Source organism: Solea solea, chromosome 17 (genome assembly GCF_958295425.1).
Source record: "Solea solea chromosome 17, fSolSol10.1, whole genome shotgun sequence".
Classification (NCBI taxonomy): domain Eukaryota; kingdom Metazoa; phylum Chordata; class Actinopteri; order Pleuronectiformes; family Soleidae; genus Solea; species Solea solea.
Window position 1 is genome coordinate 22,207,594 of NC_081150.1, and position 23,996 is coordinate 22,231,589.

At 38.8% G+C, this 23,996-nt stretch overlaps 1 protein-coding gene across 1 annotated transcript; it reads right to left on the minus strand.

The window, feature by feature from the left end:
• Positions 1 to 10,363: 10,363 nt before the first annotated feature.
• LOC131443508 (NACHT, LRR and PYD domains-containing protein 12-like) lies at positions 10,364 to 23,301 on the minus strand (the record flags this gene model as incomplete). Its single annotated transcript, XM_058613194.1, has 6 exons — positions 10,364 to 10,987; positions 11,068 to 11,114; positions 13,635 to 13,808; positions 13,907 to 14,080; positions 20,966 to 21,139; positions 21,236 to 23,301. Coding segments are annotated over 6 exons (3,162 nt in total), but the record flags the coding sequence as incomplete, so codon positions are not given.
• Positions 23,302 to 23,996: the final 695 nt, after the last annotated feature.

Below are 23,996 nucleotides of genomic sequence, written 5' to 3' on the forward strand. Positions count from 1 at the left end.
TTATTCTTTTTTATGTTGCATAACCTGACTGTATTCTCCATTAAATATGTTTTAGTGTTAGGCAACATGGGCCAAATGAGTGCCTTTTGGGGGTATGGGATGTTGGCATGTCTCTGGCGAGGGGACCATTGTCTCATAATCTGCCTATGGGTAAAATAAGGTCTACACTAGCCCATACCCCAAATTATGAATGTGATTAGAAAAAACATACCTTCAAGGAATTTTTTTTTACCAAACATATAAGCAAAAAATCCTTGTGTTCATTCAGGCTGGAGTCTCAAATGGTCTCATAAATTTCACCTGAAAGAGGCTGGCACCAAACAGAGGTGAGAATTCAACTTTATCCTTGTCTTTAACAACATTAAAGACATTTTTGAAAAGGCCTTGTTCTGGTGAGTAACATATGTCAGTGTGAAGATCATAAGTGGATCCTGCTGTGAAATATTGACCTCTGAACCTTGACCTCAGTGCATATTGGAATGCTTGTCATTCAGCAACAGAAGAGGCTTCATGGGACCAACTGTTTTAGAAAGCTATTGAATTCAGCTATGTGACTATATTCATATACATTTAGTCACCAAGTGGGGGCGCTGTCAAGTATGATCAAAATGAATTTTCACCAATTTAACAATTGGATATTTAAAATCTGATCACATAAATGTGTTTCTAACCCCTTTAAATCTATCAGTATACTGTTAATTAAATATATAGAACTTTATTTAATGTACCATTTAAAAAATACTACAATTTCCGTGTGACGTGCCATGCAGCTTGATAAAAACTAGCACCATATTTGTATTTCTTCAGGTTTGCAAAGTAATGTTGAGAATAGGGTTGCAAAAAGATATGTCTAATAAATATATTAAACATTTAGTGCAGTCGAATTAGTAATTACACTTCACTTTATGTTTTATTTTCTGATTTCTTTTTTAATTTAAATATATATACATGTTTTTAAATTATCTTCCCTTAAAAACTTTATGATTGAACGTGCAAGCGACAGGAAGTGACGTCATTCACTGCGTCTCGTTCGCGGTAAATGGTAACGCGGGTAATTATACTGTAGGTACTTCAGTAGAAGGCAGGTAAGAAACACAGTGAATTTTTGGAATATGTACCTAAAATGTAAACTGTAAAAGAATATACTTTGTATATGCAGAGTTGGGTCTCAGATTAACAGATTATTTTGGAACACAGACGAAATTAATTGTAAAAAGCAGTAAGTTAAATAGGGTGTCAGTAACAGTTTGCTTTACGAGTCACACATACCCTCAAACTCCAGTCCTTGGAGGAATCATGGGGAAATACTATGATCAGTGCAGTGCAAACACATTTGTATATCATTAATTACTAAACTATGTGACCATGTATGAGGTGGGATACATTAGAATTCCAAATAAAACTCTCCTCTTTATTTCAAATTCTATTATTATATTGAGTATTTAAGGGAAAATCATACTTTATTTGTCATTAGCTGCAGATTCATGGTGAGGTGTGTCGATGTTGTGACTCTCTGAACCATCCAGACATTTCCTGAGATGAAGATTTCTATTTGTTGAGCTGTTTCTATCTGGTTTAACTGATTATCTCAATTATTTCAGAGCTATGAGACCAGTGATGTGACAACCTGGGTGAATATTTATTAATTACCACACCCGCTGACCTATATTAATCTTCATTCCACTGAGCATCAAGATGCCCATTCAGTCATTAATAGAACATTTTCAAGAAACCCTTGAAAAAGATTATAGACATTAGCCAACACTGGTGCACACATGACTTTCTGAAATGAAGTGAAAAATTGTAACATGTCAGTGTGTAATATCAATGCAATGTTAACATTTTGTGTTATTTATTGTGTATCTTTCAGGTGAGCGAGCTTGCTGCCTTGGGCTACAACCCAATTTTGTTCATTGGGAAGAAAAAGAAGGGGGTGAACACGATAAATGCAGAAATGATCACCTACATGTGCCCTGGAGGGGACGGGCCTGTAAAACCCTTTTTAGAAAAGATGAGCAGGGCATATGAGTACATTGTTAAAAGTAAGGCAAACATCTGTTATTAGGATTTATGCTTTGGGATGTGCTGTCATTATGAGTAATATTTATATATATATATGATTTCAGATTCTAAAAAGATGCAATTTCCAGAAGCTCCCAGCCCATCTCCAACTCCACAGTTTACCACCTCTCCCTCTCAACCCTCTTCTCTGCCTCATCCTCCAGATCCTTCCACCTTTCTCCCATCTACTTCTCATCCCCAAATGGACTAAGAGGAGGAGACTTACACCCTAACCCTCATCCCTGTTCAGCCTCAAAGCACCGCCTCAGCACCTTCTTCTCAAAATACCATGACTGAAGGTGAGTATTAGCAAGCATTAATAATAACAATATATATATATGTACAACCAGCACAGACACATTACTTAAAATATGGCCTTAGCTGCATGTCATCCCCTCTCTCTGCCCCCCTTTGTCACAGGTGTGTCGGCACAGTGCTTCCCCTCTCAAACTCCTAATATCTCCCTGACCAGTGCAAAAGGTGAAGGGAAGAAAAAGAGGAAGACAGGTATTTTTTTTTGTTTTTGTGGTACAGCCTTCTCATCAAATTAAATGTGCAATGCAATCCTTGATAGCAGCATGATAATATTGGTTTGTGTGCATGTTGACACAATGAACCAGACACATGTAAAGAGCGATGCAAACCCAATCCCTCTTATTATCAGTAAGGTTAAAAACATAATAGATTGTCTACATGTATAAGAGAAATTACTCATGAGATAAAACAAAAACTAATTTGGATACATATAGGACAAGATGGACACTTATCTCTTCCTCTCTGCATCAACATTGTACAGCTCAACTCTAATCTATTCACTTGTGGGTCCTCTACTTCCTTTTCCACTGTAGCTAGTACTTTGAATAGTATCCCCTTGATGTAGGCAGAGGTGATTGTCAGAGCAATGAAGTTGGGAAACAAGCTTTACTTTGGTCTTGAGAAGCTGCAGCCTTTATTTATTGACAAACTCTAAGCTACACTGTACATTTACTGCAACATTGACAACACACTACACACATAAAAAGCTACGCTACACATAACATATGAAGCTTTGTTCTTGACAAGTCTATTGTCAATTGACCACAGCGTGGTCAAGGCTTTATGCAGGACATCAACTGTTGTGTGACTAATCGCTGGTTTGCAGTAATGTCACACCACCTTTTAGTACCAGCTCAGCTTGGAACCTTGACCAAGGTGTGCCAGGTACTATCCACAATAAAAATCAAAGAACGGTGAACAGGTGAGATAAGGTGGTTAACACAGGGCGAAGCTCAGCCATTGCTTCGGTTGTGCTAACCCCTGTGAATATCCCAAAAGTGGGAATCTTGACAGTAAAAATGCAGCTGTATTCACCTGTGGGATGTCAAAGTCATTTTCTAAATTTCTTCTTCTTTCTTCTACTTTCCCTTTTTTTTTTTTGCATAATTTCAGGCTGCCGAAAATGTTCGAAGCAAAAAGTATTTCACTACAATGAAATAAACGAGAAACGACTAAAGGAGGTAGGCTGCAATTGACTGAGTGAAATAACAGTTCATTTACCAGTGGTTGCTGGAATGGCTCACACTTCTTTTTGGCTGTGTGTGTGTGTGTGTGTGTGTGTGTGTGTGTGTGTGTGTGTGAGTGTGTGTGTGGTTTACAAACTTCAGTTTCCTGTGTGAAAACCTGATAAAAACTACGTCAGTTTTAGTCTACGATACATACAGAAACTTTCTCAAGTAACTTTTTTGGAGTTATTTCATGCAAAAAAAACATTCTTGTCTTGGATGCCGCGTTTTTGTTTTTTTTTAATACTGTCTTCCACCATAAGTGTCTTTCATTTCCTCTGGCGCCCACACAGGCAAGTGTGGGCGTCCATCAAGCCGTTTCCTGCAGCAATTCCTGTTCTGTGATTAAAATAACTAGAACTAAACTGGACTAACACTAAATATAACAGCTGTGAAACGAGGCTGACACCTGACATGTCACACATGAGAAGTCATAAGAGCAATGAAATATGAATATTTAAATAGAGGAATATTTCCTTTTTGATAAACCTGGAGCAGCTCTTGGTTATGCTGCTGTAGACCTGGACTGCACTCTCTCACACTCAGGGTGTGAATATGAATATATATGAATATGGTGTGAATAGATCATCAGCATTATTATAATGATGCCATCATTAAAAGTGCTTATCAGTATAACTTGTATCAACAGTCTCTGCTGCTGCTTCTATAAATGACATCATAGTCCTATGAACATGTCATCATCACACATCTCTGACTCTAAGTGTCCTGTATAAACTTAGAACGTGATACAGTTGTTGTGTATCTGCTCCTGGTCTCTACCTCTCCCCCCTTGTCTCTCCCCCTCCTCTCCTCTTTCACCCCAACCGGTCGAGGCAGCTGCTGCACGTCTGTGAGTCTGGTTCTGTCACAGATTTCTCCATGATGTCTTTGTACAGAGCCTTGAGATAATGGATGTTATGATTTGGCGCAGTACAAATACAATTGAATTGAATTGAACTTGAGTAAAGATTTGCTTTCTGGAGCCACCATTTTAAATGCTTCTCTGCTGCCTCGTGTGGTCACTTTGTGTCACTGTGGTTTTCATACACCGAGGTCCTATCATACCACATATGAACTCAGTGAAGGAGGCAGCAGTGGATCAACGACTCCTGTGTGCTGTCATGTCAAATGACTCATTTCTCTCTGGAGTTTGGTGCAGAGAGTGAGTGGTTTACAAACTTCAGTTTTCAGTCAGAAAAAGTAGAAATTTAAATAGACCTTTAATTGAGCTCAAACTCGTGTAATGATAAGATAAACAGATATAATGTCAACACACTTCTGACAGGAATGTGTGATCTCAGGGTCTGAGGTGTAATTAACATACTGACGCGCGTCAAACAACACACACACACACTCACACACACAGACACACAAACATGCACACAAACACACACACACACTCACACACACACACGCACACACACATACGTGTTTTCAGGACATATCAGGACGTGTGAGAAAAACGTGACATATGAGGACGTGCCTTTCCCAGTGACCTAGAGCCCTGGGAATGAAAATGCCTCTTGTGGCTGCTTTCAGGAATGCATTGATCTATTGAGATTTCGGCTATGGCTATATTTTGGTCAAACCTGAATTTAATGCTACTTATGGGGACATTGTCAGGTTTATGTAACAAATGAGTACCATGACATCAAACACTGTTATTTCATGTTGTGTCATTATATATGTTTATATACATATGTCAGTCAACTGTGAAACCCTTAGATACACACCATTTTCAGGTTTTTGTGATTTATAAAGTCCAAGTAGGGACAGAGTCATAATTTTTAATTATATACGTCTGAAATATCTACATAATAATCATACATGCATATGCTCACTAATCAGGTAATCTGGTAAGAACTATCACATGTTCATACAACAAAAAGTGAGTCTACTTATCATTGTGTTGGATTTATTTAGCAGTAAATGTTCAAGTGAAAGAAAATCCTGGGAACACTTTCTGCCTTTCTTACTTTTAATGAAAAGGCAAGCAAGGCCCAGAATAGGCTATGAGCAACACAGATCTGTGCTGCAGGTCATGCAGTACACAACACATGTTTGTTACAAACAATATTTACATGACAAATTACACTGTGCACCCATAACAGGGGATTTCTTTACATAATTTTAAAAAACATTCAAAAACATTTTAACAAAATGTGATGGTAGACCAGTCTCTGCAACCTGCAATCTCTCCACTGTGTGTTGAAGCTATACCCATAAAGATGTCCTTGTCGATATCCTCATAATCCGAATGATCTGAGGAATCATGATCCGATATCTGAGTGAAAATTGGAGAACAAAATGATCTTAAACAATATTAATAGCAAGGGTATCCGTCTCCCAACAGTACCATTACAGTGTGCATAACATGGCTTTTGAAACTGATGAGGCATTAAAAACAAATGATTAAAATAAATATTTTCAATGTAATTTTTGTTTTAATAGGTAATTTATGTGTCAGATTAATTAACTGGTCACTACAGCTTGAGGAGTCTACAACATGAAGTCTGTCATCAGACATTCATTGAATAGGACAGTAATCCCTTCTTGCACAACAGTTTTCAATTTGCAATGTATGATATGAAAGTTACCAAGAAATAGTGTAACACAAGAGCTAATTTTGAATGAGCTACTTTTGTAAATAAAATATTTTCATCTTTAATTCTTTACTCACAGAATTATTAATTCTGGTTGTCAGTCACAAAGCCCTAAGCCTCTTTCCCTCTCAAAGATCTTTATTTTGGCTTCACAATGAGAATGGTGTCGCTTCAGATTTTGCAGACAGAGGCTTTCTCTCAGCTGTGCCAATTACGAATCAGATGTAAAGTAATGAGATTATTAATGTTGTGGACATTTTTACATCAACTGATACTACAGTACAGTACTTAATGGTGCAATGGACCAAACTGAGATATCTGTTATATTCCAAATAGAAAAAAATACATGTGTAATCACCTGTTCATAGGATGCAGAGGATCTCTCACTGACTTCAGGGTCTGCTGAATTAGTCACAATCTCAACACTTGATTTCTGCAACAAAACACAACAGTACACAGTCAGATATATTGTGTACTATAACATACAGTAGAGCAGAACTTATTATAAAACATAAGCACACTTGTTTAATGAGGATCTGGACTTATTCTTCCAGACTCTATAGAAATTGTTAACACTGTAAATGATATACTTCCCAACAATATGGGGACATTGTAACACACACACACTCTACAATCAGTGGGTCAGACCATATGAGGACGTCAAACCAAACACACACTCAAGGCTTTGACAGTTAAACAATATGAGGAAGTCAAACCAAGCACACACTCAAGTCTTTAACAGTTAAACAATATGAGGACGTCAAACCAAACACACACTCAAGTCTTTGACAGTTAAACAATATGAGGACCTGACGACTGAACACATGTAGTACTCATTCCAATAACTACTATCATCTTCTGTTGCTGTCTAAGAAAGCTGTAGACCAGAAATTCATCTAAATACATCAAATTCCTCTTAAATTCAATCATTTAAACTAATTAACAGGAGGTTAAATGAACAAAAACATCTGCAAAATAACAAATATTATAGAATTTAGTGGAAGTAATGATCAATTTAATGTTTTAATGGGAAGTTAAATGTAACAAAAGTTTCGCTCTGCTAAATATTTAAGAAACAAATGCTGACAATACTGTGATATGAGAACTGTACACTAATGTATAGTTTTAATGCAGTGAAAGGGAATTTTATTTAGATTAGAGGGGAGAAAATACATGTGTAATCACCTGTTCATAGGATGCAGAGGATCTCTCACAGACTTCAGGGTCTGCTGAATTAGTCACAATCTCAACACTTGATGTCTGCAACAAAACACAACAGTACACAGTCAGATATATTGTGTACTATAACATACATTAGAGCAGAACTTATTATAAAACATAAGCACACTTGTTTCATGAGGCTCTAGACTTATTCTTCCAGGCTCTATAGAAATTGTTATCATTGTAAATGATATACTTACCAACAATATGGGGACACTGTAACACACACACACTCTACAGTCAGTGGGTCAGACCATATGAGGACGTCAAACCAAACACACACTCAAGTCTTTCACAGCTAAACAATATGAGGACGTCAAACCAAACACACACTCAAGTCTTTCACAGCTAAACAATATGAGGACCTGACGAATGAACACATGTATGACTTATGTCAATAACTACCAGCATCTTCTATTGTCGGGTAACAACAAACTGTTGACAACATTTTAGACAACTGTCTCTGTAGATAAAGATGAAGAATAGCGTTTGTTTGGTTAGTTTTACAGCGTGTCCATCAACTTAATTGTTAGCAAATTAGCTAAGTTAGTCTCACATGGGGATTGTTAAACTTAAACAGCCAAAATTAACAAAACTTTAACTCTGTATGAAGGTGATAATAACGAACAATTAATGATCAGGCAATTCGTCTAGTCAGTTGGAATAATTTGTTTGTAGTTCCTTTTAAATTACCTTGAAACTTACCTCTTCAGATCAGCGTTAGCGTGTCCGCATTGCAAATGACGTCAAAGATCTTGTATATGCCAAGATGGATATCTCCACAGTACTGAAGTTCCTGGATGGGACGATCGTCAAGAGTGCCAGTGTGGTCTACGTTTCAGAAGCTTTAAAATCAAGCCATGAACCGTTCTGTACCATGGCAGACTTTATAAAATACCTTCACAATGATAGATCCTACACTGTGGATTATTTAGCAATTTTAGCAACTAAGCCATCTTTGTAAGCCTCAGCTCAGTCTATTGGCCAATCACAGGCTGCCTTGTCGACTTGCTAACCAATCAGAGGCTGTGTTATTGACTGCTGAGTAACCAAACATGCAGTGTGTGGCAGCATTCATCTCAAATGTCTTTAATACATGAGTGAATTAAGTGGATTAAATATATATGTGTGTATATATATGTACATATATATCTTTATGAACATTGTATCTATAAATATAAATACTGTATATGTATGTATATGTATGTATATATATATATATATATATATATATATATATATATATATATATATATATATACACATATACACACATATACATATTCCAATTTCTTTTTTGTTTTTATGGGCAGATAAAAATACATTCATGTAATAAATACTGTAGCATACATGTTCTGATACCTCAGGTGGCCTGGAAAAAAGATGCACATATCTTGATTTTGTGCCACAAGGCAAAGGAAATAAATATTGCATTCCAATAAAACACAGGACAATTAGATCAACTATAATAATTGAGAATATATTTATTTGACTCTGATTTTATAGATAATGTGCAAGATAAAGTGGTAGAAGATGAATGAATGTATAAAGCTTGTTTAAGTGCTGGAGAGTGTGTGACTGTGTCTACAAGTGACATATGAGTACAAGTGTGTTAAAAGTGTGTTTAAGTACCAACACTGGCCACTAGTTGGCGTCATCAAAAATTTTAACATCCACACACACAGTCGATTCTTGAATATTGTGACATTTTAGGACTTTTTTAGGAGATTTTTAGTCTGGGAGCATGTTTGGAGGGTCCAGAACACCATATAATGGTCAGAAAAATGAGGACCTCTAAAATGTCCTCATATTTCTCAACGTACTGATATTGTTGGTGTGTTATCATAAAAATGTCCTGATTTGTCACAAGTACAATTTCACACACACACACACACACACTCTCCCACACACACTCACACACACACACACACTCACGCACACACACACACACACTGCTGCCTCCATCACTAAGTTCAAATGTCTTATTTTGTCACTTCAGTGTTTGAAATCCTTTGTTCCGATTGACGTCAGTGACACAAAGTGACCACACGAGGCAGCAGAGGACCAGCAGCTAAAAATCACTGGTTTTCTCTATGGGCTTTGGTGTGGGAGAGTGAGTGGATGGAGCTGTTAATCTATGACCTAAAAGAGCGTAGACTTAATCTGACATAGATTGTATTAGGTGTCAGTACCTCGTCATCAACACAACAAAGTAGATTAAAGTGATATGATGTGGTTTTTATTGATGTTGAAAATGTCATTCTTCATTAAGCCACAGAAACAGAAACCACAGACACTGATGATGTTTGGAAAGTGCAAAAACCCTCTGAGTGTCATGAGTTTCCTGTCACTGTGGACACGTTCTTCGCTGTCGTTCACAGAGCAGCAGGAGGACAGAGGTCATCCTGAGGTCACGCACACTCAGTTTCACCTGCATCACAGCAGAAACCACACTTCCTCATTCATGGCATAATCTGCTCATGTGTGTTTCATTTTCCGTGTGTGTGTGTGTTTGTGTGTGTGCGTAACTCTGAGTGTTGTTCTGCTCACACACAGCAGGGGGCGCTGTTGTCAGGCAGCATGAAGAGGAGGAGGAGGAGAAGCAGTGCATGCTGGGACAGAAAGGCTCGTCAGTGAGAAGATGATGTTCTTCAGACAAAGAGTCAAACTCTTAACATCTTTATTTACTTTGTTTTCTATTTGATTGAAAACCTTGACTTTTACTTTATATTATTTTGACTTCTTTCTTTTTATTTTATATAAAGCATTTATTAATTTTTACTTGATTTTACTTTCTGTATCTTTTAATTTCACTCTCAAACATTCACTTTTTGTTATTTTTATCTCAGTGTGTGTGAACCTGTGTGTTTCAGGCTGGTTCTCAGCAGCAGGGGGCGCTCACAGCGCAGGACGGCGGCTCAGTTAATGACAGACATGTTGATTTTTAAGTCTTTATTTATTGATGGTTTCAACAAAGAATGACTGAGACGAGCTTTGACCTCGTCCACCACTGAAGCTGCTGTGTCTTCATGTCCTACAGAGGACACAGAGACACTGAGGAACCAGGCCAGACCCAGAACCCAGGATAAACCGGTTCAGTGAATGTGGTCCTGAAGGTGTGGAGGTGGATCAGTGAGTCAGAGGAGACGCTGTAGAAGGACAGAGTCCCAGCAGGACAGTCCACATACACTGATACTCTGTGAGAGACAGAGGACATGATGAATGTTTGTGTCCCACAGTGAAGGACAGAGTAACCATGATCATCAGAGCAGATCAGACTCCAGGACTGATCATTACGTCCAAACAAACAGTCAGAACTGATGCCTTTCCTCTTGATTCCTCTGTAACTCAGTGATATAAAAACATCTCCTCTCCACTCGACCTCCCAGTAACAGCGACCAGTCAGACCAGGTCTACACAGCAGCTGACGACAGAACTCAAATCTGTCTGGATGATCAGGATACGACTGATCTTCTGTCACATTGGTCACTTTCCTGTTGTCGTCAGACAGTTTGAGTTCTCTGTTCATTGTGTTTGTGTCCAGTTCCAGTTCACATGAATCTGATGAAGACAACGAGACACAGCTGCAGTTTATTGATGATCAGCTGATATGTTGTTATTTCCTGTAAATCCATACTTACACTTCCTGAGACCAGGTTTTAACCACTGCTCTCCAGCATGGTCCATCCTGGAGGAAGAAACAGTCTGAATGAGTTTCTGTCCAACATGAGTCCAAACTGTTGTCTTAATGACGCACTCTGGTGGACACAATGATGAACTACAAGGACAGGTGTGTTTCAAAGAGAAGACGGTGGCTGTTTCTCAATACTCAAGTATGCAAGTATGTACTTGTTACTTGGGAAGTATATACTTGAGAAGTACGCTGGGAGTATATACTTGCCAAGTACGGGAGTACACAAGTATGTGGTTGTTTCTCAATACTCAAGTATGCAAGTATGTATGTATTGTTCTGCTGTAGTTCTGCTGTAGTGCTGCAGTGCTGCCGCCTCATTAGCGCCACCTACGGTGTTGATAAATGAACATATGAAATACTTTTAATAAATGCATATATATGTTGTTATTATTTTTACATTTTAAATATTGAACTTCACTTATTAATTTATTTCTATTAAAATATACAACACGAATAATACAATGTGGAAAATAGATATATTACAGCATTGTAGAGTAGTATATATGTATATATATATGACTTGTACAAATATATACTACTCTACATATCTAATATTTACATATTATATTTAAATACAGATACAATGACCGTGCGACTTTAATATAAATCTAACATTCAAAGTTAAAATAAAAAAAACATTAACAATATACAAACTTTTAAACTGTCAGGTCAAAACGTTTCCATTAAAAACAAAATAACACGTCAACAACAAATCTATGGATCACACCGAGCATCTAATGACAGCGACGTCTGAGCCAGCGGATCATTTCATCAGGACAGGCCGAGGTCACGCTGCTCTGTGCCGGGCACAGTGAGCGCCGAGCGTCCGCAGAGGCAGAGCTTATCGTTTTTGTCGTTTTTGTCAGGCTTCCTTCTTCTTATGAACGATAGGTGATGAGTTGATGATGCAGGAAAAGACCCCACTGACACAGGACTTGTACCGAACAAAGGGATTTGATTTAGTCACAAGTCAGGCGTCAGAACCAAGCTCTGCAGCAGCTCGGGAGAATGTGTTCTTGCCGAATCTCCGAACAATTCTGCCTCAGAAAAGCAAAACTAACCTTATATAGATTTTCTAGCATTTTTTTCAGTATATAAAACGTCCGTTTGTCACAAATTTAAATGTGGGAGTTGCCGAAAGCCTCCTGACGCTCACAAACCAAAAATTGTATCTCTATCATCAACCGTTCTTGAAATATGACAACTTTAAAACATGCTGTTTTCTCTGCTTTCTCTGCTGATTTTGGAGAGATAGAGACAGGCGTGTGTGTGCGTGTGTGTGCGTGCGCGTGTGTAAGGAGCAGAGGGGACTTTGGGAGGGGCTTGTCAGTCTCTCTGTATTCTTCCACCCAAAACTTTGACGTCTAACTCCTCCCACAGTTTTGAGAAAACCCCCACACGTTATATCAAAACGTGCGGCTCGACCGGGACTTGTGTGCTATGACTTTTCTAAGTGTTTCAATTAACCATGGCGACAAAAATCACAAAAAACTGCCATATAACTTCCACATGCCGTGGATTTTCTAGCAAGTACGCACAAGTACGCACAAGTATGGATATTGAGAAACGGCCGGTGTCTGCAGAACCGGGGACCACAGTTTCAGGAGGCTACGCATTTACTCAGCAGCGCCACCACGTGGACAACACAGAAGACAACTTCTGTTTATACATTTGAAACCCACCACGAGTAAACCAGCAACAAGTTGGCCCAGCACAAACCAAGTAAACAAAGAAAATAGATAAAATAGAGGGATTTCATTTGTATTTTTTACAGTGTATCAAATTGCAGTATTGTGGGTCTAAAAAGCATAAACTTTGTATTTGAATTACGGTTGTTTGATCGCTTGCTTGAATCGAGACCTAGTTTCCAGTGCTTTCGTGGTTTTTTCAGCTGCGCGTCACAGAGGAAACACATGGCTACTTATGCAGCTGCTGCTGCGGAGGCTCGTCGCTGTTACTGCTGCTTCCAAAACTTGTGTGTTTTCACCGTTGAATGAAGAATGAAGAACAACTTGATTGTAGCTGTTAGATGACGAACATCTCGTACACAACTCACTACAAACACCACAGAATAAAGACATCTTTACTTTAGTTTGACCGTAGACTGTTTGAAGTGGACCAGGACTGTTCTGTACCCAGTACCAGGACTTCTCACATGATGCTGCTACTCTGTGCAGATGATCTGTCCAGTTCATGGTTCTGGTCGTTTCTCAGGCTGAACTACGTGACATTCACTCGTTCTCACCAGAGTCTAGTGTTTGTTTCTAGTTTTCTAGTTTATTGTCAAACAAGAACAATATCTATCAGGCAGATGATCTGCTGTGGCGCCCCCTAAAGGGAGGAGCCAGAAGACGGAGAAGAACAACAGGTGTTTAAAAAGTGTCACTAATGTTTGGTTATACTCACTGACAGAGGAAAACATAATAACAGGACATCTTCAACCTGAACCTGCTGACAAGTTTGAATACTGCTGATGAACATGAAGAGGAAGGAGGAGGAGGAAGAGGAGAATACCTGAGAGTGTCCAGTCTCCAGTGAGGACTCTTCAGTCCAGCAGACAGCAGCTTCTCTCCTGAGTCTCCTGGATGATTGTAGCTCAGGTCCAGTTCTCTCAGATGGGAGGGGTTGGAGTTCAGAGCTGAGGTCAGAGAAGAACATCCTTCCTCTGAGACCAGACAACCTGACAGACTGGAGTTAAGAAGATATGATGAACTCAGTGATTCAGAAAAAAACATCTGCATCAACAAGAACCTAAAGAAGGAAAGAGTCTGAGTCAGAGTTCTGACCTGAGAGTCTCCAGAGAACAGTGAGGACTCTTCAGTCCATCACACAGCAGCTTCACTCCTGGATCCTGCAGGTCGTTGTTACTCAGGTCCACGTGTCTCAGACAAGAGGACACAGAGCTGAGGACTGAGGACAGAGCTTCACAGCTTCTCTCTGAGAGTTTACAGCCACTCATTCTGAGGAGGAGTTCAAGAAAATCTATTCACATATGTAATTAAAAAAATAATAAGGGACAGGTGAGGAGCGAGAGAAGGGTATCAAGGAGAAACTGCAAGCTTTCAGAAGGCCGTCCCCATCCTCTCCAGAAGAAGTATAAGCTTTGACTGATTTTTGAAGAGTTGGAAAGCTAAACAGAACGTGCTATATTCACCACATGATGAGAATATTTATGGGTCAATGACATGACGGCTAATTATACTGTCCAACTGCATTTTTTCTTGTTAAAAATATATTCGAGAAAAATATATTCAAAAATCATTAGGCATTTCATTTGTATTGCTACGGAAAGTGTAAAAATATCATGTGGTGTGACCGTCCAGTCATGAATCCAGTTTTGGACATTTATTTAAAATGAATCTTAATCTATTCAAATGTATTTTCTGCCCTATGTGGCATAAATTCTAAAGTGTTTTGTAACCTCATGTGAAATTACAGTGATCTTGTAATGACATTTCCCTCTTATTTACGTTTATTAAGTAAACTTTGTCCGAGTATGTCCATTTTATGAAATATCATGTGGTGCGACCATGAAGAAACCACCATTTTGGAACTTTCATTTTCAAAGCCACCCCAAGACAGGAAGTTACATCACAAACAACTTTGCAGAGGACCCACAGAATCAGTTAGCAGGTTTGTAACTCTCTCTCATCTTTTAAAATAACTGCTTTTAAAATGGCTGGTAGATAGTTTCCAAATATGGATGTCATGTGGTATGATCTCAAAAACACAATAAATATTGATTTATTTTTACAAATTCATAATTTGATACCAACTTTTGTTTAGGTGTCCAATGCTATGCCTGTAAATGTTGATTGAATATGAAAATATCATGTGGTGCGACCAAATATCTTGTGGTGCGACCAAATATCATGTGGTGCGACCATTGCAGCTAGCTTTCAATGAGTTGTAGACTTATTTTAAAGGAAGTTTTGTGTTTTAATATCATTTTGATGGTTTATATATTTAAAAGGTAGTAAATTGTTATAATATTTAAAAGATAAAATTGTGCTTTTTCTTAATTTTTCATACAATTCAGAAGCAATGCTTTATGTTAAATCCTTATTGATAACATTGGCACAAAAAAATAAAGAACAAATATTTGTAACATGTCATGTTGCCATTATGTCTTTCTAAAGTTTAAAAAAAAAAAATCCATTTCATTAGATGCCGCTCTCAAGCAGTGAAGACCGTGCACCACAGGCAGCGTGTGAACTCTGACCCTGGGTACCTTGCAAGGAGAACAGTAAGGTTTATGTAAAAGCTAAAAAAAACTTTGTATTAAAAAGCAACTTGAATTACATGAAGTTATATTGTGTGGAGGGGATTTAAAATATAATACACATTTTAATTGAAATGTCAGTCTGCTGTATCTGAAAAAAGCCAAACTGTATACACTGTAGCTTGACACAATACTAAATTTGTTTCAGCTACCAGAGAAGAAAGCAGCAGGGAAAGATTCCTTATGTAGGGAGGTATCGTGCTTTTGCAAACATGCCAAAATGAAAATATGCTCATGTTACCAGCCTGTAAAAGTTGACATGCGGAACACCACATCCAACATGGAGGAGGCCTCAACCTCACAGTCACAGAAGGGGGAAAGTGATCAGGGTTTATGTTTTGTGATTGTAACATACGATGAACTTCCATAAGTAGGCCAGGTTCTTGAGGTTGTGGGAGAAGATATCAGGGTCAATGCTATGCGTACAGATCCTGTTGATCAGTAGTTTAACAAAGACACATACGAAGGTTAACATATAACAAAAGAGCTTTGATGATGCATTTTGATGACAACAGTGCTTTGATACCAACTATAACAATAAATAGATAAAAAGAGTTACAGTTTTGCCTGCTGGAAGGTTTTACAGTCAGGGAGTAAGAACTTATTCACGTGGCCACAAGCTCCAGATGCCATATTCTACTATAAGAAAGATGTCATAGCAGTCATCTCTGAACCTGAGCCAACAATTTCTCGCTGTTCTAAATTGAGAAGCCAAGACTGGAAAAAGTTTAAAAGTTCCTGGGGTTAAGGAAATACCTAAACCATATCTCCAACATTCATATAAGAATGAGGATGATGGTATGAATAGTTAGATGTCTTCAAGTTTGATCTGTCTGAGTTCATCTTGTTCCTTACTGATTTGTGAAATGTTTACAAAAATATACATGAATGTACCGTTCACTTCAACACAGTGTTTGTAAAAGAATGGCAATGAAAGTTAATGTGTTCGCCAAAATGAAATGAAAAGAAAAGTGTTGAAAAGAGATGTTTGTCTTCAATATTTAAATTAATAAAATCTGTTTTAAACAAATGATTGTCTCTTATTCTATTGATTTGTAAGAGATTTAAGCTGGTTTCATCATTTGGTGCGACCACCCATCATGTGGCGCGACCATTAATAGCAATAACTGTAGCAAAATAAAAAAAGTGATACCTTCTTTCTGTGGCAGAAACTTATTCACTGATGGGGTAAGATGAAGTTAGTGGGATTTTGTTTACATTTTCATTATTTTTATGCATTTTACAGGAAAAATTAGCACGCAAACTACATGCAAAACGGTGACCATGAGTCGTTGTTACTCAGGTCCACGTGTCTCAGACAAGAGGACACAGAGCTGAGGACTGAGGACAGAGCTTCACAGCTTCTCTCTGAGAGTTTACAGCCACTCATTCTGAGGAGGAGTTCAAGAAAATCTATTCACATATGTAATTAAAAAAATAATAAGGGACAGGTGAGGAGCGAGAGAAGGGTATCAAGGAGAAACTGCAAGCTTTCAGAAGGCCGTCCCCATCCTCTCCAGAAGAAGTATAAGCTTTGACTGATTTTTGAAGAGTTGGAAAGCTAAACAGAACGTGCTATATTCACCACATGATGAGAATATTTATGGGTCAATGACATGACGGCTAATTATACTGTCCAACTGCATTTTTTCTTGTTAAAAATATATTCGAGAAAAATATGACTTTAGAGGAATGAGGATTATATCAGTATGTATGACAATTCAACAGAAATCCAAATAATTAGTTTCTAGACACATCATTTTACTAAGAACTTGTGAAAAAAGGGTAAATATGTTGATTAAATAAATACATTTTTAAGATGATTGATGGTCGCACCACATGACATTTTGGAGGGTAACGACCAATTCATTTACGTGAAAAACCACCAAAATATCGTAATTCAAGATTTTAACATGTATGCATGTACACATGACATTGTAAAGCTTTGACCAATTGCAATAGAAATTCATAGTTATATTTTTAAATTTACCTGTTAAAAAACCTTATATGTCATTGACCCACATACAGGCGAGGGTTGCTGTATAAGGACACATTTTCTGTGGAATGAACAGAGACCTTTTCTTTTCTTTTTTAGAGCGCCATGGTGGGGGCCCTCAGCCCACAGGTGGGAGAGGCTTTCCCTCACAGCTAGATATTTTATCTAGCTCAGGCCAGGGTCTTTTCTTAGAGACCCCGGCCTTGGGATCACTCTTTTTGTTTGTCCTTTTTTCTATTTCTTGCTTATGTTTGGTGTTGTTATTTGTTCAGGGAGCAGATCTTTCAATTTTCATCTTGTTAAGTTTGTTGGTACACTTACAAGTAAATAAGTATGGCTAGTGACAAATGAAAATTCATTTCGTTTAATGCCAATGGGCTGTTGAATCCAGTGAAACGTAGTAAAATCCTATCTAAAGTGAGAACAGAACAAGCCCATGTGGTTTATTTACAAGAGACCCATTTGACAGACAAGGAGCATATAAAGCTAAAGAAAAGGGGCTTTACAAATCTGTTTTTTTCTTCATACAAATCAGGGCATAGAAGAGGAGTTGCTATTCTCATTTCAAACAAGCTACATTTTGAAAAAGTATTCGAAATGGGTGATAAAGAGGGCACATTTATTTTAAGTAAGGGGTAAGATAGATGGGAATCCAATTACCTTACTGAATGTCTATGCACCCCCAGGGAGTGACATTAGTTTCTTCCAAAAAATAACCAATATCATGGTAACTGAAACAGAAGGCCTCTTGATCTGTGGAGGGGATCTAAATATACATCTGCAGCCAAAGTTGGACTCATCTTGTGGAAAAACCCAGGATAGGAAGTCCTTCTATAAGAAAGTAAACACACTATTTGAGGAGGTGGGCTTGATTGATATATGGCGAGATTTTTTCCCTAACAGAAGGGATTACACTTACTACTCTGCTTCTCACTCTCTCTATACAAGAATAGATTATTTCATAACATTTGGGAAGGATAAAGATAAAATACATACTTGTGGAATTGGGACAATAGATCTAAGTGACCATGCACCAGTATACTTATCTGCTGATTTTGGCCTGCGATCAAAAAATAATACATGGAAATTGAATTCCAGTCTGTTGAATGATCTGTCTTTTAAAGCACAAATTAAATTAGAAATGTGTCTCTTCTTAGAATTCAATGATACTGGAGAGGTTTCACCTCCCATGTTATGGGATACTCTGAAGGCTGTTCTGAGAGGGAAAATTATAGCAATATCGTCATTTAAGAAAAAAAAATAGGAATAAAAAGTTAGAGGATTTAAAAAACAATCTAAGGTACTAGAAGGAAAACAGAAATTAGATTTGGCACAGAATACATTGAGAGAAATTAGACACACCAGGAATGAAATTAATAATTTGGCCACACAAGAAATGGAGAAAAATTGAATGTTTCTGAAACAGAAAGAATACGAAAGTGGCTCCAAATCTATGAAAGTATTGGCATGGAAATTGAAAAAAAGGATAGCCGAAAATACAATTCATAAAATTAGGGATCCAAGGACAAAAGCGATAAAAAATAAACTAAATGAAATTCAGGAAGCTTTTGAAGTGTTTTACAAAACCTTATATTCTGAAGTCCCAGGTGGGAGTGTGGCCCAAATTGACAGCTTCCTGAATTCCCTAGATTTACCCACTCTCGATGAAAATCAAAATAAAATGATGACTGCGGATATAACTGAAGAAGAATTAAAAGTTGCAATTGGTAGACTTAAATTAAGCAAATCACCAGGATCTGATGGCTACACGGCAGAGTGGTACAAGGAATTTAAAAAAGAACTAATACCTGTTTTACTTCCTACTCTGAATTGGGCTTTAAAAAATGCACAAACGCCACCCAGCTGGAAGGAGGCAATCATTTCAGCCATACCAAAAGAAGGCAAGGATTAAGTGGAGTGTGGCTCTTTTAGGCCAATCTCTGTTCTTAATGTGGACTATAAATGATTTACTTCTGTTATGGCCAAACGATTAGAAGAATTCCTGCCGACACTGATACATAATGATCAGACAGGTTTCATACACCAACGCCAAACACAAGACAATATACCAAAGACACTACATATTATGGATCATATACAAAGAAATCAAACTGAAGCAATTGTGATGAGTGTAGATGCTTAAAGTATGGAAAATTATTATAAAAGAACATAAACTTGAAAATGATATTTTGGCTCTTAAATGGTGTGCTTATGATTCGGATTTTAGACCTAATAAATTGGATTCTAGATTTAAGGACTGGATAGCTAACTGTATAACAGCCTTATGTAGAGTAATGAAAGATGGAAAGTTCCTCAGTTTTGAAACACTTAAAAGGACACATGTTTTAGAAAAACAAGACTTTTATAGATACCTGCAGTTACGGCATTACGTCAATACAAAGATGAAAAATCTAACAAAGATAAACACATGTCTAATTCAATTATTTACAAAAGCTATTAATAAAACTGTGTCATGCTTATATAAGGGTCTGTCTAATTTGAAATCTCACTCTACTTCATATATTAAAATAAAATGGGAGAAGGAAGGAGGGATAAATATATCTGAGGAAGAATGGACAACAATTTGGAGGTATCAATGGAGATGTACCAGCTCACAGAAGTGGAGGGAATTTGGATGGAAAAGCTTGATTAGGTACTTTATTACACCTTCTCAGAAGTCTCACTATGATGATAATTCCCCTGTCTGCTGGAGGAACTGTGGAAATCAAAATGCTGACCACTACCATGTTCTCTGGGACTATCCTGTCATTAAGGGCTGGAGAGGGATACATAAGGCTCTACAGGAGATCTTTACCTGCGAAATACCCCTCGAGAGTAAGGCTATGTTTTTTGGACACATACCTGAGGAATGGCTGAAAGGGGATAAACATCAACTAAATATCTTGCTGGTGGCCTGCAAAAAGGGTATAACCAGGAAATGGTTGTCACAGGAAAGCGCAACTTTAAATTTATGGATGGACATTACAATGGACATCTATAAAATGGAGAGGATAACTGCATTTGTTAACCATCAATTGGAGAAATTTGCTTCATACTGGGGGAACTGGTTCAAATATGTCACACTCCATAGACTTGATTTTATTTTTACAAACCAATGACTGTACTATACGAAAAGGATCACTCCCTAACCTGTACATAGTTGCTACTGTGTGTTTTTCCTTTTTTCATTGTTTGTTTTTTTTGTCTAGGCATTTAGAGCAGACAACAGATGTGAGATGTATGCATGTAAAAATAATCAGAGTAGAATTGTCCATATAAATCAGCTGAGCACCAACCTGAGAGTCTCCAGAGAACAGTGAGGACTCTTCAGTCCATCACACAGCAGCTTCACTCCTGGATCCTGCAGGTCATTGTTTCTCAGGTCCAGTTCCCTCAGATGGGAGGGGTTTGAGTTCAGAGCTGAGGTCAGAGAAGAACATCCTTCCTCTGAGACCAGACAACCTGACAGACTGGAGTTAAGAAGATATGATGAACTCAGTGATTCAGAAAAAACATCTTTATCAACTAGAACCTAAAGAAGCAAAGAGTCTGAGTCAGAGTTCTGACCTGAGAGTCTCCAGAGAACAGTGAGGACTCTTCAGTCCATCACACAGCAGCTTCACTCCTGGATCCTGCAGGTCGTTGTTACTCAGGTCCATGTGTCTCAGATGAGAGGACACAGAGCTGAGGACTGAGGACAAAGCTTCACAGCTTCTCTCTGAGAGGTTACAGCCACTCAGTCTGAGGTAGAAAACAGTGATGAACAAAAGGTTAAACATGTTTGTCTTGTGCTCTTTAGAATATGTCTTATTAATATTTATATACTGATCCACGTACAGAGCTTTGTTGGAGGCTTTGACCACCGGCAGCAGCTTCAGAAGAGCCTCCTCTGAAGCAGAGTATTTCATCAGGTCAAACTCTTCCAGATCTTTTCCTGATGACAGTAAGATGAAGACCAGAGCTGACCACTGAGCAGGAGACAGTGTCTTTGTGGACAGGCGTCCTGATGTGAGGGACTCTTGGATCTCCTCCACAAGAGAACGATGGTTCAGTTCATTCAGACAGTGGAACAGGTTGATGCTTCTCTCTGCTGACAGATTCTCACTGATCTTCTTCTTGATGTACTCAACTGTTTCCTGATTGGTCTGTGAACCACTTCCTGTTTGTTTCAGTAGACCTCTTAAGAGCTTCTGATTGGTCTCCAGTGAAAGACCCAGGAGGAAGCGGAGGGACAAGTCCAGGTGTCCATTTGGACTCAGTAAGGCCTCGTCCACAGCACTCTGGTGCAGATGATTCAGTTTAGGTTTTTTTCTAAATGGTCTGGACCACTGGCTCGTTGTTGGTTCTGACAACAGATTTGTTCCAGAGGTGATGAAGGTCAGATGAACATGAAGAGCAGCCAGAAACTCCTGAACACTCAGATGGACAAAGCAGAAGACCTTGTCCTGGTACAGGCCTCTCTCCTCTTTAAAGATCTGAGTGAAGACTCCTGAGTAAACTGAAGCTGCTGTGATATCGATGCCACACTCTGTCAGGTCTGATTCATAGAAGATCAGGTTTCCTTTCTGCAGCTGCTGAAAAGCCAGTTTCCCCAGAGACTTAATCATCTTCCTGTTCTTTGGACTCCAGTGTGGATCTGTCTCAGCTCCTCCATCATATTTGACCTTCTTCACTTTGGACTGAACCACCAGGAAGTGGATGTACATCTCAGTCAGGGTCTTGGGCAGTTCTCCTCCATCTCTGGTTTTCAACATGTTCTCCAGAACTGTTGCAGTGATCCAGCAGAAGACTGGGATGTGGCACATGATGTGGAGGCTTCGTGATGTCTGGATGTGGGAGATGATCCTCCTGGCCTGCTCCTCATCTCTGAACCTCTTCCTGAAGTAGTCCTCCTTCTGTGGGTCCGTGAACCCTCTGACCTCTGTCACCATGTCCACACAGTCAGGAGGGATCTGATTGGCTGCTGCAGGTCGTGTGGTTATCCAGAGGCGAGCAGAGGGAAGCAGTTTCCCCCTGATGAGGTTTGTCAGCAGCACGTCCACTGAGGTGGACACTGTGACGTCAGTCAGGATCTCACTGTTGTGGAAGTCCAGAGGAAGTCGACACTCGTCCAGACCATCAAAGATGAAGACCACCTTAAAGTCTTCAAACCTGCAGATTCCTGCTTCTTTGGTTTCAGTGAAGAAGTGATGGATGAGTTCCACCAAACTGAACTTCTTCTCTTTCAGCACATTCAGCTCTCTGAAGGTGAAGGGAAACATGAGCTGTACGTTCTGGTTGCTTTTGTCTTCAGCCCAGTCCAGAGTGAACTTCTGTGTTAACACTGTTTTCCCAATGCCAGCCACGCCCTTTGTCATCACTCTTCTGATTGGTCCGTCTCTTCCAGCTGAGGCTTTAAAGATGTCTTCTTGTCTGATGGATGTTTCTGGTCTGTCTGGTTTCCAGGAAGCTCTTTCAATCTGTCTGACCTCATGTTCTTCATTGACCTCTCCAGTCCCTCCCTCTGTGATGTAGAGCTCTGTGAAGATCTCATTCAGAAGGGTGGAGTTTCCTGCTTTAGCCACACCCTCAAACAAACACTGGAACTTCTTCTTCAGGTTTGATTTGAGTTCACGTCGACAAGCTGAAGCTCTGATTTCTGACAGAACACAAGAAAATAAATCAGTGAGTGGATCATTGAGAAAATAAGATGTTCTTCCTTTCACATTAAAAGTCCTCTTACTGTCAGCTAGCTTCTCCTGCTTCATCCTCTTTAAGAAGTCCTCTGTGATCTTCAGAAAGGCCTCTCTGCTGCTCCTCTGCTCCTCATCCTCCCTCTGATTCTCTGAGACTTCTGTGTGATCTGTATCCAGAACCTTGTGGATCTTCTTCAGCTCGTTCTTCACAAAGCAGATGATGTTCTCTTCCAGCAGCTGGAACAGAACATGTGAAGTTTAACCTCAGATGATCAGTGACAGAGTGAAGTCCTGCAGGTCCACAGAGCAGCATCCAGGCTGTCAGGACCAGGAGCCTCATGTATAAAAGAGTGCGCAGCTTTCATACTAAAAGACGGCGTACGCACAAAATTTATAAAGTACGTACGCAAAGAAAATCTCAGATTAATAAAACTGTGCGTACGCCAAGTCCTGCGCACCTTTTCTTTATACATACCATCAAACGTGAAACTGAGCGGAGATGAATGAGGAACACACCACACCCACCCACAAATGAATATACAAATGACTCTAAAACGCCTTCGTCCTGAAGAAAAAGGACAACTGTGGCAGCAAAGAAAGAGGGAAATAAAAGAAAAAGAAGGAAAGTGCACGATCAACTCGTCAATTTATGATGTATAAATCTGTAGAAATAGATTATTTTGGTCGGGTTTTTTTGGAATTAGTGATAAACACAAAGGAACTAAATGTCAGGGTCACAGCGACTGCTCTCATATTAATATTGATGCTTAAAAAACTGGCTGTGCATTGATAGTTGATCCTGTACATGTTTGTTTCTGGTGTAACATGTATGTTTAGACATGACTGATCCATGTGAGCTGAATTTACAGATTATTTCAACAATCTATAAGTGTCACACGTCATCATCTACACACATTACGCAC